This window comes from Thunnus maccoyii, chromosome 15 (assembly GCF_910596095.1).
Source record: "Thunnus maccoyii chromosome 15, fThuMac1.1, whole genome shotgun sequence".
NCBI classification, from domain to species: Eukaryota; Metazoa; Chordata; class Actinopteri; order Scombriformes; family Scombridae; genus Thunnus; species Thunnus maccoyii.
The window spans coordinates 28,597,262-28,612,325 of record NC_056547.1 but is presented as its reverse complement, the minus strand read 5'-3'; the positions used below and the strand labels follow the sequence as shown (position 1 = coordinate 28,612,325).

Genomic DNA, 15,064 nt, shown 5'->3' with positions numbered 1-15,064 from the left:
TCCTGTCAGCTCCAACCATCCCGCTCTCCATGCAAACATTAGTTGTTGAGAAACTTTGGGGAACACTCCCGTTTATAGATTTCCTTTTTTTTAGCGTGCCAGTGATTTGTGACGGAGAGTTATCCAGATCGCAAACAGCAGCTCGCACGGCCAGCAGTGGAGCCGTACCGCACTCTGTTAATAACTCTGCTGTTTATAAAAAATTCTTTCATTTTGCACTAACTGATTGACCTGTCATTTGCCATGAAGTCAGACCTGACTGTGAAGGTAAAAGCTGTCTCCCACTTCTCGTTCCTATGGCAACCAATTGCCAAGATGTGCCACTATGGCTGATGGGTTATTTAATGAATGTGAAATGCAATCTACAGAAAGAGTCTGAGATCTCTGTTTTGTAGCTGAGATAACAAACTAAAACTTGAATTTACATGAGATTTTTTTTTGATTTTTACATACAACTTAGATCCCAGCTCTATAATACACCACAGTGAGCCACATGAATAATATGCCGGTTATTATGTATCATGAATAATTATCTTAATAGTAATCATTTAAATTATAGCTGTCCTGAGGGCTGTTACATGTTTAGAATTTGTTGTTACATCTGCTTTTTATTTGTTTGTTTCAGATTAAGAGTCTTTTTCACGGTCGTGGAACAGTGCAGGGATGTTTTCTTACATTGTTATGTCGTGCATGTACATGTGTTTGTGTTTTGTTGTCCTCGATATTCTTAGTTAGTATTTTCTCATCACCTGTGTCATGACCTTAAAGATTAGAGGACCCTTTACATAAAGTTGTTGGAAAAAAATAAAATAAAAAAATGATATCCACTGTGGTGCTGGGGACAGTATAGTCCCTCCTGTCAGGATTTATGTATATGAGTATCAGCTAAATCCATAAAAAGCCTTATTAAAAGCGTGGTCGTTGAGAGTATGGGCCGCGTAGATAAATGGTCAGATGATGTTAATACTGTGGCGAGGCAGCAGAATGGACAGGAACTAGAGGGAGACTGGCAGTGAATCTGCAATGACCACCATAAATCACCTAATTATGAACACGCATGGTTTAAGTAGCAACATCAGTCACAGCAGCACATCCTTTGTGTCATCTATCTGCCACATTTTCATCTCCTATTTGTCATCTCGCCTGTGCATTTGCAGAAATTATTGATGTCCCCAACTGGGACTCTCATCCCTCTTCCAGTACACACAGTCAGTGCTTTTTGTTCCCCCCATGCTCTGGAAGTTTAGCTACTCCTGGCAACTCCACAAGAAAACATTCAAGAGACGTTTTCCACCAGCCTCTATAAAAGTTCATGAGGCTCACACAGCTACCAGGCGACAGATATTATTACAGGGGTTAAGTGTTACACTGCGTTGTATTTAAGTGTCGATCAGCAGAAAACCTCAACTACACAGGGGTCCAAGTATCAGATGCAGCTGAAAACTGAAGGTGCACTGTGGGGGGACGACCAGTCAAAAACACAGAGATGTTACATTTACAATGATAGAAGATGGTGAAAAGCAGCTAATGGTCACATTTTGAGAAGCTGAAAATAGCAAATGTTTTGTATTTCTTCTTGATAAATGACTTAAACCATTAATCCTTGATCAAAATAGTTGACGACTTTCTGAGAATCAACTAATTAATGAATGGACTAATCATTTCAGACTCAACTAAGGTTGTTGTTTGTTTCTCTTCTGTTCGCTAGTTGTTGCTGCAGTTTGTTGGAGAGTGGACAGGTTGATAATATGCTAATAACAAAACAGCAGCATCACAGAAGAGCTCCCTTCAGTGCTTGTTTGTTTCTTAAACAAAGGAGCAGGTTGAACCAATGTGCCTCGATAGGTTTGTCTTTCATTTTAGAAAAAAACCTTTAGAAATAATATTACATGATTACAAGAAGATTCCTAGATTCACATTATGAGAAACTGAATTGAAAACCGACTGTCAGATGAGTCTCAGCAGTCAGCTGAGAGCAGCTCACCACGCTGGACAGGAAAGACAAAAAGATGGAAGACTGTAATAAGCTGGTCCGGTAGTCAAGACTAAGACAAGTCTGAGTCAAAACACCCTCAAGACTGTCAGAAGTCTGAGATAATAGAAAAAATGTACAGACCAAACTCAAGTACTACAGCCCTGATTGGTTGTCTGTGGAGAGCAGCTGCCATCACATGTACCCTCAAGACACTCTGGAGAGATTTTAGCATGATAGAATCTGATACTGGATCAGAGAGCTTTAGGGTCCAGAATGGCAGTATTAGTAGATTATATTCACAGCTGAGGCACACAACTTGCACTCGCAGAGGCACTTAGTGCAGAGTTCTTTTCAAGCCATGTTTTTTGTGCTGCAGCTTGATTTTCATTATTTTACCATCCTGAATATGGTGAAAAAGGCTCTTAGCTGCCACAGAAAGTGGACAGTCTGCTCCAGCGCTGCAATGTTTTGATGAGTTTTTCCCTCAAGACATAGCAGCCTGGCAGGAAGCCAGACAGCTTAAAGATCATCTTCCACTGTCTATTTATAATCTGTGCCTTTTAAACTTCTTCTTCTGTCTGATAAAGCATGTTAACAATGTTAAAACTGCTCCGTATCAGCAGTGGGCAACACTTTGCTAGTGGCCAGATGCAGGCAGACTGCAGTCCATGTAGTGGAGATAGCCCCAGCAGCCCCTTGTGCTTTGGTCACCCTGCCCCCCCCCCCCGCCCCCCGTCTATCAGGCCTCCCTGCGGGGACGCTCCCTCTGCGCTGCAGGCAGAGCGAGCGTGCTCAGATTAGAACTTCCTCAGGGAAAACCTTGTCTGTTTAGTGACAAACTCAGTCCCTACGAGATAAGTTTTCTAATTAACCCGCATGGCAGCAATGCACCTGAGATGCAGGGGGGGAGAATAAACTGGCTATCTGCTGCTGCTTTTCACCTGCCACATACAACATGTTCCCTTCTCCTCTCGCACAACTTTTACAGCTCTGCTTTATTTAGACAGTCTAAACTCTTAGGTACCAAAAAGGTGACAATCAAATGCCACAAACCACTGGCTGGGCTGTCATTGGTCTGTGCTTTTTATTTTGAAAACAGATAAAATGACCATTGTAAATTTGAGGCCACACAGGTAACAGAAACCTGCTTTATTATCAATGACACCACATTTTCAAAGATCGGTTCACCCAGATAATAAAAAAACATTTCCTCAGGCAAACATCCTCACCTCTCTTGCAGCGGTACCCAAAGTGGTTGCCGTGGCACCCTGCTGTGATGGAATGAGTGTACCACAAGATTTGTTCATTTCACTTTCTTTCAGTTTCAATTATAATCATAAAGTTTTAACCACATTTGTGACACTGTGTTTTTTCTTTCTTGTTTTTGTTTTGTTAGAAACTAAACACTCCAGCTGTTCTGAAAGCTCCAAAAGAGAGGAAACCCAGCAAGAAAGAGGGAGGAAACCCTGGAAAATCATCCAGCCTGCCAGCAATCCTCTACAGGTGAATACACATCTGGAGAGATGTTGAGAAGGATTAAAGACAAAGTAAAAGTAGTTGAAGCAGGGGTGCGCTTGTTTGAAATATCATCAAACGCCAGAGGCAAAAACAGTAGGTAGTCTTGCTTGTACCTTACTGCCTACGACTTGTTTTCTTAGAGCATTTGAGTTTGTTATTGTTCATCTGTCACACAGACTTTATCAGTCACCGCTAAATGATGCATCCCACTGTTTCCATTGACCATTCTGTACTCCCATGATTTAAAAAATGTCAATAACCAGCCTTGCCTCACAAACTGTTTTACATAATGTGTTTCTGCAGCTGTGGCATCTGTAAGAAGAACCAGGACCAACATCTGCTGGTGCTGTGTGACACCTGCAAGCTCTACTATCACCTGGGCTGCCTGGAGCCACCACTCACACGCATGCCCAAGAAGACCAAGAACAGCTACTGGTGAGTATGGACATGTGGAGAAATATACTAAAGATTGTGGCACCTTAAAGCTCAACAAGGAGTATTGTTTGGAATCGTACAGGCTGGAAAATCCCCGTACGCCTGAGCTATCACAGACACAGAACCAGACTATTCAAGGGAGCCATTAGTGAAGGTTACATAGTTCAAGATTCCTTAAGAAGGAACACTCGCATATCAATGTGGTGCTCTGTCAGTCCTGACCGTCTGCCGAGCTGCAGAGGCTCCGCTGTGAAGCACGTTGCCATGCCTGCGAACATGATTCAACATGACAGAAAGGACACTACAGAGAATACAAGAGGAAGATGAGAGGCAGGGTTGTGTATGCAGGACGTGATTTTAAAGAAAAGAACAGAGTAGTAGTAGCGAGAAAAACAACACCTACAACTGGAAAATAAAAGAAAAATAAAGGTAAAAGGGATAACTATACATATAAATTCCTACCTGTGAACCAAATTCATGCTTTTGCTCCAGCCACACAGATTAGTGAGGAGCTAGAAGGTTCAACCACGTCTGAATGCTGTTTCCTATGTACAGTCATCACAACGAAACATGCAGTATGATGAAATGAGTCATATCATTACTATGGATGAAATTCTACCATAGTAATGGCAGCCTGACATAAAAGTTAGATGTTAAATGTGTGTATTACTAATGGACCAACTCTACTGAACATTAAATATCAGTTTTTAATCACAGATATACGTACTGCCCAAACTGTAAAATGCTTTTGCTCTACATCTGACCTCTGCATCCTCCACATGCATCTTTTTGTCTTTTATTTGCTGACAAGTAAAAAAAACCAAACTGCTTTACTACATTGTGCCAGCAATAAAAAGTTCATTTTTGTCAGTCATCATGCTTCATCAGAGAGAGTGTTTGCTAGCTAACCTCACTAATGTTGTCATCATTCCCAGTGGTTGTAGACAGTGAAGTCCTAGCATCACCTTCATTTTAAAACACTTTTATTATGACACACATGAAAGAATTTGAATATTGTGTTGGTATCAACAGTAACTTCATCCTTTGCTTGCCACAGCAAATGAATAGAGTAGGGGGAAAAAAAAGCCATTGACAGTGGCATTGAGATTGAATGAATGTAGCTGAAACTAAATATGTAGTGTTTAGAGTTTAACCGCTACTGTAAATCTGGAAGATGTCTGCTAAAAGCTTTAAATCTACTGGGCAGTAGTTGACTACCTGACTAGTTGGTGAGTAGTTAGTGGCTTGTTTGAGATGAACTGCGCCTTTCCTGGAAAGTGGACCAAATCAGGCGGCAGCAGCTTCCAACAGCCTTCAAAGAATATACAGGAAGTCACAGAAATAGTTACATCCTGTTAGACCTGATCCTGGTTTAATAAAATGTTATCAGATCAATGTACTCGAGCTTGTATCCACTCAGTCACTGTTTTAATGGTGATGTGTATGATAGTGTCGGCCTATAACCTATTAGAATGATCTGAAACCTTGTGATCATCAAAACAGCATTTGTTCTGTGATCTCCAGTATTATTAAATATTGGTAAATCAATTGATGGCAGGCGGACCACCTGCCAGTCAGCACATAGACTGTGAAAAATATGGATGTAGCCACTGTGACATCACCCATTGGTTTCTGAAGAGCACCTTGGCAGTGCCTGACTCCACCTAACTCCTGGCTAATCATTAATGGGCAAAGAGGTGGAGCTGAGGCAGGCTGAATAAAACAAGCCACCTAGCGGTTAGCAACCTGACACTTAAAGCAGCCACGTCCTTAGTTATGCAGAACTTTATGGCTTAATAAAATGTAAACGGGTGAGTTATAATAATATTCACATCATGAAAGGGGAAATTAGCTATAGAGGTTCTTTGTAAACTCAACAGAACTCCAAAGAAATGCTCAACATGAAGTGTCAGTTTTCCCCTTTTAAGGTGCCTTCTTCCACATAATTTCCTGAATAGGTGGTCCTTTCAAAGTCTATTTGCCCAGCTCTGTCCAGACAGCTGCTTTCGTCCCTCTGCTCCCCTTATTCCGCTTCTTTCAAGTTCCCAAGTCCTGCTTTACTGAGGTGGCTTCAGCACCTACACCTACACAACCATTTTGTGATGTGTCAGCCCAATGGCGGAACTCATCACCTATCTGTCTGACGACGGGCAACGGCCAATATTTCGGGGTTTCCGGTGTAGCCAGCAGTTATCTGGATAACGGATATCTGGGCCAAGACTTCCTCTCCTGTGTGTGTGTGTCGTTGTTTACAGTCCAATTAGCAACTTTAGTCAGTCCAGACGACATTTCACATAATCTCTATAGGCAAGGCAAGACAAGTTTATTTACAAAGCACATTTCAGCAACAAGGCAATTCAAAGTGCTTTACTTAAAACATTAAAAGCAGCGAGATATAGTGCAAAAGAAACACAAATTAAAAGGACATTTAAATATAATCAAAGTCATTAAAGAGCTAAGAGAAAAGAAAAACAAGCTAAAATAGAATAAGACAGGTATAAAATACAAGAATAAATGTTACAGTGCAGTGTAAGAAATGAATAATTATTTGATTTAATAAAAGGCAGCGACAAACAGAAAAGTTTTCTGGGAGTTTGTTCCAGATATGTGGAGCATGAAAACTGGATGCTGCTTCTCCATGTTTAGTTTTTAGTTTTTTGGTTCATAATGTAGCAGCAGATCAGAAATGTATTTTGGCCCTAAACCATTCAGTGCTTTATAAACCAACAGCAGTATTTTGAAATCAGTTCTTTGACAGACAAGAAGCCAGTGTAAAGATGTGAGACCTGGAGTGATGTGATCCATTTTATTGGTTTTAGTGAGGGCCTGAGCAGCAGCGTTCTGAATCAGCTGCAGGGAGATCTGTAGACACAACCCCTACAGTAGTCAAGTCTACTGAAGATAAATGTGTGGACAAGTTTTTCTCAAATCCTGCTGAGACACAAGTCCTTTAATTCTTGATATATCCTTAAGGTGATAGTAGGCTGAGTCTCAAGGTGGCTCTGAGTGCATGACAACACCAAGATTTCTGGCTTTAAACAGATACATGCATATGAATGCAGATACATTTAAAAAAAAACTTAATAGAAAGCTAAATTGTTGTCAGATGATAGCCGATGAATTCCAAGATTGCATTTCAGCCAATGTGTTCTGCTCTCCACATGGACTATTTACCTGCATGCAACCAAAGCCTGCTCAAACGTGATTGGTCAATACTACTCAGACTACAAAGAGAAACCGGAATACTTCCAGTACCAAAATCTGGTCCTGTTGCCTACAGATTCTGAATTCATATGTAGATATCTGTCATAGAGATTAATCCAGTATGGGAATGTAGCACCACTCTACTACATGTTAGCTTGTGATGCTACAACATTTTAGAGATTATTGCTAAAAAGATGAAAAAATTACATCAGAAGAGAGTGTTGATGAATTTTAAGGATGTGTCTGAAACCATGTTACGATGACATAAGTACCTGCTACGCTGGTAAATGTTCTTGGGAGCTGTAGTTTTTCTGTTGTTCAACTTTGTTAAAGTCATGAGTGTTTCAATTTCTAAAAGAAAGTGTTGTAGTGGAGCCAATTTTTCCTTGGATATGGAAAGTAAAGTCCAGGAAGACACTTCATTTTTTCAGGACAGATGAAAGAAACGCTGAATGAGAGATTGTATTGAGTTACAGAAGCATGTGGAACAGATGCTAGATAAGAGGTGATGTCCTATCTACTCTGACTCTCTCTGAAACACTGTTGGTCATTTTAAAGTGTATTTGCTGGTTTTAGGAGTATATCATGGTGCACATGGTCACCGCGGGGGGGAAGGGCGATTAGCAGCCACACATTTTTCCGTTCTCTATTTCTCTGTTTAGCGTCTTCAGGTTAGGCTAACTCATTGTTACTAACTTCAGAGCTAACCCCCTTCAATTTTCCAGCAGTTGTGGGAACAACAGACTTGACTTTTCATGGTCTTGACAAGCTGCAACATTTATTAACTGACACACTGTAGTCTGTAGTGAACATTTACTGTCAGATTGACAACTTACTAACTAATGACAACTAACATTACAGTTAGTTAACTTTACAGTTAACAGTAAAGTTAGGCTTTTCTGTCCGCTTCCCAACTCATTTTAAAAAAGACGTGAGAGAGAGAGAGAGCAGCAGTGGTCGAGCGAGCTAGAGGGTGTATGAAGAGAGGGAGCACTGGTAGCGAGAAAGCCGGTGAATCAGACCAATAAAATGTTATTTTCTGATTGTTTCACAGCGGTTATGTCCTGGAGGACAAATAAACACACCCACACCCCCCCAAACCTCCGTTTGACCCTGCGGCTGAACGCCGCACCGCCTGATTTGGTCTGAATACAGCCTTACTGCTAACCTTTTCTGATGCTCGCTCTCTCGCTTAACCACTCACTTGCTGGTAGTGCCCTATTCCTTAAAAGGAGTTACGCTACCTGGAGTTTCCCAGGCAGGGACACAGACGTTGACTCATGTTTCGAAACAGCACTGCTCAGAGGCTCCCAAACGCTGTTGATTTCCAAATGAATGGATATATGGTGTTATTTCTGACATTTAAAAAATAAATTTTGGCCTGGCGGGGGCTCTGGTTGGTTGGTTGCACTATTATAGGGGAAACACTGCTAGAACTGTGTGGTAGCCTATACTTTGATGGAAATGATAAAATCAGTTTAAAAACTAGTATGTGTGATGGTAATGACCAGGGAAACAAAAATGTGTCACTTCTCTTCATCAAATAAAATATTAAAATGTTTACCATTATGACCATTTTTATACCTTAATAGGGCAACGTATCCAGGGAGATACAACTCATAAAATCCAAAATATACAAAATATTTAAAAAATGTGTTGAAATGTTTTACTTAGGTGCAAATAAGATTAGTAATAACATTACATTATTTTTTACAACTCATTTTCCACTTGTGCCTGTTGAAGGGTTAAGAGATGGTTTGGATACTGTATGATGGTGTGGAATGTACATACTGGTTATCCATTGTTCCATCAATAAAGAATTGGTAGTTTATGAGAAATCAATACAGTCCTAGTTGACACTAGAGCCATAAAACATTGTGTGAATGTGAATAGCAGTTTATCTGCTCGGAGCAGTAACACATTAGGATCTAGAGTTTGTTTATTCATATTAGGTTTGATACTTGAGGCCAGCCGGTGGCAGCAGGATTATCAGATGACGGATTCAGAGATGGTGGAAATGTCACAGTCTCTTCGCTCAACTACTGCAGTTCCTTATCTTGAGAGGAGATTTATTGCATCTGTTTTTCCACATATGATAGTTCTCAAGATATTCTCTTGTGAGTCACTTGAACTACTTTTTTTTTTCTGGAAAATGAGAAGCTTTTCTCTTCTTTTCTCTTTGTAAATGAAAGAAATGAAGAGATGCAGCTGGACGTGTTTGTGTTTGTGTAGCACAATCTGTCCGTGACTGGAGTAATTCATTTAAATTCTGAATAAAATGAGCATGGAGCTCTTTTGCTTTACTGAGAGAAAATTAGAAAGCATTTGAATGATAAAAGTGCATGGATGCAGAGTCATAGCTAATTACAGAGTCCTGCACGTACAAAAAGCCACAGAGACTACAGACTGTACTTTGCTCTCTTGTTCAACAAACAGAAGAGACAAAAGTGATTAAGGTGCTATAAATTCACAACTTTGACTTTTTTCTAAACATCAGTGTTTGATAGGGTTGTGTATTGGCGAGGACCTCTGACAGAGTTTGTGTCTAGACTCAATAAACCTTTCAAACAGTAAATCAATTCGAGAAACTCAGGATTTTACCTGCATTTTTCTTACCTTGTGGTGAAAATACTAAGTATGGTTCTTGTCTGGGCAAGAATGTGACCCCCCCAATAACAGCAAAACACAGTGATGACCCCATCTCTGCTCAGAGTACACCACTAGACTCCTCAAGGTTTTCAGAGTTTGAGCTTTGAATGCTACAGTATCTGGCAACATGCAATCTGTGTCTGGTTATCTTATCTAGATAAGGAAAAATAATGCAGAACACACTGTGACCATATTAGCCAGACCAATCAGATGCCTTTGGCTTGCTCTGTCTGTCATGTGACCCTCACATTGTAGATGATTGCAGTCATCTTTGCTATTCTGGAGATTGAGTGGAAACACCACTATAAATGCACTAAAAGAACTTGAGCCTGATTGGATAATTAATTGTTTGTCATTTTTAATTTAAAAAAATCCAAACAGTCAAATGTGAACATTTTCCTCGTTGTAACATTGTAGTAAATTCAGTATTTTGGGGTTTTAGACTGTTGGTAAGACAAAATAAGACATTTGATAAGATCACTATTGGCTCTCGGACACTGCGACGGGCATTTCCTCCTGTTTTCTGATGTCATACAGGCCAAACCATTCATCGAGAAAATAATCAGCAGATTAACAGATTATGAAAGTAATTACTGCAGCCATAATGATACATAATGACTGATGAGGACTGAAGGATGAATTGAGTCACATTAGGCAGACCAATGTACACAGAACTGAAATACAAAACTCCAAGTTAAAGGCAAGACTGTTAGATATCTGCCAGTGATGACTCTCGTGTGGTTAATTATCAACATTAAAAGACATTGATGGCTGACAAATTTGAATTAATTCTTTAAAGTTTATCCAAATCCAATCCTATAAAGGAGAAAAGTTTTGTCCATGTTTGTCAAGTCCTGCTCATCACCAACTTAGATTACATGTAGGACAAACAGTATTAAACAGTATTAAAGGACAGTGTTAAATATTGGCTGGCAAAAAAAGCAACAAAAACAACAATTCTTTATCTGAAAGAAGACAAACTGCCACATATTGATGTATTGATGTTCTTTTTTTCTACTCAGCTGCATTGTGTATCTGGTGTTTTTCAGCATTTGATCAGAACAAGCCTGGAAAAGCTTGTTTCTTTTACAGCAAAGACCAAAGATTTGGGCCTGTGATAATAAAATCAATACCGTTCAGTGAGAGGAGCTCTCTTCCTTCTCCTCAGGCAATGCTCCGAGTGTGACCAGGCCAGCAGCGATGAGGCCGATATCGCCATGGAGACGCTACCCGACGGCACCAAGAGGTCCAGGAGGCAGATCAAAGGACCAATCAAATTCATCCCACAGGAGATGTCGCCGGAGCCCAAGAAACATCAAGTGAGAGGCACGGTGTGTATTGACACACTGGAAAATTCAAACCTGATCATTGGAAAATTGAACAAAAACTGCTTCTGTTGCAGCTAAAAATAATGAAGTTTGCATGCTTGCCTCGTCCTCCTCTATAATTAGAGTGTAACTGATGTTAGCGTTGGCTAAATGATTGATCTGTATTGATTACAAATAATTAACTTTAGTTCTCATTAGTCTCATGCTCTCCTTAAGGTTATCAGAAAGTTGCACAAGGTGATAGTGTGTTCACTCCAGCATGAAATCAACATTTGTGACTAGAAGGACTTCTGTTACAGAAAGCCACATACAAAAAGTCAGATGTGGATTTGCACCACATGTGCTCCAAATCCACTTGAACAAAAAAAAATGTTGTTATTCTTAGTTGTATCACTTCATTTGATGAGAGACAAGAGACAAGAGCATAAAGAAAGAGCCTAGTGGGAAATAACTGAAACAAACACCTTTCCTAAAGGGAAGTTTTAACTCCAGTCTCTCTGTGCTGTAACACTACCAAAACACTCCAGCAGTAACATTCTTGTTCACATTGTTTCTGCATAGTAGTCTAGTAGTTTTACAAGTATTTAAAAAATAGGCTCATAGAAATTAAAAATTAAAATTAAAAAAAAGGATCTAAATAGATGTTTTTTATTCCTCACATCCTTCTTCCTTGTCAAATCCTGGCATCTACATTACCCACAATGCAACTGGACTGCCAATAGATTTGTCAGGGTGTGTTATAATAGTAGCGGCTAATGCAGAGATGAGGGGACTACAGAGGTCAAGTAAAATCACAGATTTTTCAAACTTACGTAGTCTTTAGCCCCAACCAATGCAGACTCAAGTGACATCACTTGAGGCGATTTATCAAATTTCACGCAGGTCCCTCTGGAGACACAAAAGGCTTTATACTACTGTTTACACACACACACACACTGCTGAGTTCCCCTTTAACACTCAACAGACGTCAGCCTGCTGCTCAGTCAGGTAACAAAGCCTCAGGCCTTCACAGAGTTCTAGCACTGACTGCAGTAGACTAACTGATAAGGAGTTTCTAAGTTAGTGGTTTAATGAAAACAATAATCAAAAGATTTGTGCACTTAACGGTCATTAAGATAAAATGTGTTGAAGATTGAGAAAGAGGATTTCATACAAATGCTGTTAAAAGTTTACACTTATTAAGAAGATCAAAAAATCACAGAAGAGTGTTCTTAGATTCTGAATGACTAACAACAGAACTTAACAGCTGTTGTTGATTTTAGGATACAACACAGTTTTATAACTGACTCACACATAGAAGACAAGCAGCTAACAGCAGAGTAGACCTGCAGATGGAGACATGTCCTACAGGCAAAGACAGTACTAGTTACTGCTGTTAGTACACCTGCTCCACCTCCAGGCAACACCTTCTATCACCTGTTAAGATAGCCGACTGACATCATCAATCAAATGACAACATGGTTATGTCAAACTAAGTTCTCAAAATAAAAACAGCTCATTTTAGCTTTTGCTAATACATTTATTTTTAATATCGAACATTAAACTGTTTAAATGTACCTCACCATCAGACTAATTAGCTTCATAGTTAATAGCATGGAGCGTTTGTCCAGAGCCAGTGGATCTTTTTATATCAATCTCAAAGATGCTAATCTATAAAAACAAACACAAAAAAGGGAAGTGATGCCAAAAGTACAACACACATTCACTTCTTAAGACGTTTCTATTATTAAGCAACTTGATGAGGATATATTTACTTAAATGTAGGTTATGGTTAATTTTCTATGATTTAAATTTCCCTCATCTTTTCTTCTATGTAATCGTAATTCAGTTATAAGTTTAGCAGCAGAGATTAAAATTTTCATTAAATATATATCAGTCTTGGCATACTATCAAATCCAAGAGGCTTTTCAGATATTTTTTTTTTATTTTATCCAAAATTTCCTCAAGATTGGACAAAACCAAAAAACATGAATATATTTCCACTGCATTCTTTTAAACATTTGTTGAGCCAACTAATAAATAATAGATATGTATATTATTTCAGTAACACCCATGAGTACTGTTGAAATGTTCAGCACCAGTGACAGATTCATGCCTCCAGGCTACCACTGTCAGTTTTGTGTCAGTGTTGTCATAAATCCTCTGGGTCTTTGCCTACAACTTTTTTTTTTTTTTTGGACCATAAAGGAGCCCCAGTGTGTGGACTGTGGTGTAACATTTTGTGTCGGCTGTGAGAGGGAACAGAAACCTCTCTCCACCCCTCACTGGATCTTACTTATCTGTACCGACCACGCTCTGATCCTGCAATACAGAGCTGCCTTCCCGCTCCCTCAAGAAACACTCAAGATTGATATCTGACAGCTGGGTGGTGGGGAGGGGGTGGCGGGGTTGTCTTTCACTTCCCTTTTGTTTTTCCACTGTCAATGTCTGACCCCCTGCCACTCACCTGGGACTTGAGGGAACTTTCCTCTTGTGGCTGTGGACGCTCGCAGCAGAGCCAATACCACTGAAGCTGCTTCTCTGTTACAAATAGAGAAATGAACAAAGAAAAGGAGGAGTGTCTCAGACACTTGTGTGTGCGCTCTGCACTCTATCTGTCTTAGAGGAGAAACAGCGGAGTGCAGGAGCACAGTGCCAGTCTGGGTTAATGTGTTTTTCTGTTCAGGTTTGGAAACCCTGAGCCTAGACATGTGCCGAGGACCCTGCTGGAGCTCTCAGGGATTAAGCAGCTTTCTGATTTTTCTCGCAGCCACAGCCACTCGGGCGAGGCACTTCAGTGCAGCATTTATCTTCAAATGCAAGGCGTGCAATGGCAGGCGCTAAAAGGGCCCTGCTTTGCATTTTTAATGCTTTTACCAGGGCGCCCAAGCACTGGCACTTCTCTAAAGTCATGTTTCAATTTATCAGGACTGGCTAATCGACCTCCTGCTGGCCTCCAAGGCTGCGTTCTGTGTGTGTGTGTGTGTGTGTCAGAAAGGAGTGTGTGTGTGCGCACATGCACACATTTACATTTGGCCAAAAGGGCTAACACAGCCCAGTGCCTCCATGATGAAGCTGAGAGTCTCCTGGCTGTTATTCATGACCTACCTGTGCCTACCGGAGGAGAACCTTTAAAGTCAACCTTTGAGCTGAATTTTATTTAGCATGTACGTTACATCGCAGCTGTAAAATTAATGCTCCATAGCACACTCTGTCTGATTTTACACAGCCCCGCTAAAGATTTAGACCATCTCAAACACTCCCTTCTATCTGAGCAGCCTGAGCTTCATGCAAGGACAATTCATTAATACACATTTATTCTTCAAACCAAGCAGAATCCTCTCTAACTCTATGATGAATCAGTTTAATACTGACCATTTCACACCATCAGCAGGTTTCATTCCTCCCTCCCTGACCCTTGTGCATTCATTAATCAATGCACTAATTAACTGAAGGTGTTCTGTGAACTTGTAAGTTAAAGCACAAGTAGATCATTTTGAAAATTAAATAAGCTTTCAGGTTAAAATAATTAGCAGTAAATGGTTCTATACCTATTCTTTCCAAGGGGGTCAACTGCTCCATCCAAGTGGGACAATAAACAATACTCTGAAAACTGTTCACTCATTGAGACAGAGACAAAATATTGAAATGATGGGAGAATTGAAATGGACTATATGGTAGATATACAGCACCAGTCAGAAGTTTGGACTGGGAAGTTGAATGGGAAGTTGGATCCAAACTTTTGACTGTTGCTGTATAAATAATGTGTGTTGCCATTAAGAAATAAGAATTTTTAGGAGATTTACATGAATATTAAAGCATTTAGATGAAAAAATGTACAGCAAGATACCCCCTCTGTTTCACCAGTGACTTATCTGGTCCGTACTTACTACGTCCCTGTGAGAGAACAAGACACAAGCTACTCACTGACGTTTTAAATATTAGGACAATACAGCGTGATGTTTCCCTCCCTAGC

General features: G+C 40.1%; 1 protein-coding gene across 5 annotated transcripts in view; it reads left to right on the top strand.

Annotated features, from left to right (window-relative positions):
• The window catches only part of phf14 (PHD finger protein 14), a 95,310-nt gene that overhangs the window by 29,009 nt on the left and 51,237 nt on the right, over positions 1-15,064 (top strand). For 4 of the 5 annotated variants that reach the window (XM_042434789.1, XM_042434787.1, XM_042434790.1 and 1 more), the window contains exons 12-14: positions 3,372-3,478; positions 3,797-3,928; positions 10,950-11,112. In XM_042434789.1, the coding sequence (XP_042290723.1) occupies positions 3,372-3,478; positions 3,797-3,928; positions 10,950-11,112 (402 nt within the window). The remainder of the gene's footprint in view (positions 1-3,371; positions 3,479-3,796; positions 3,929-10,949; positions 11,113-15,064) is intronic. The other variant, XM_042434788.1, reaches the window with a different exon arrangement.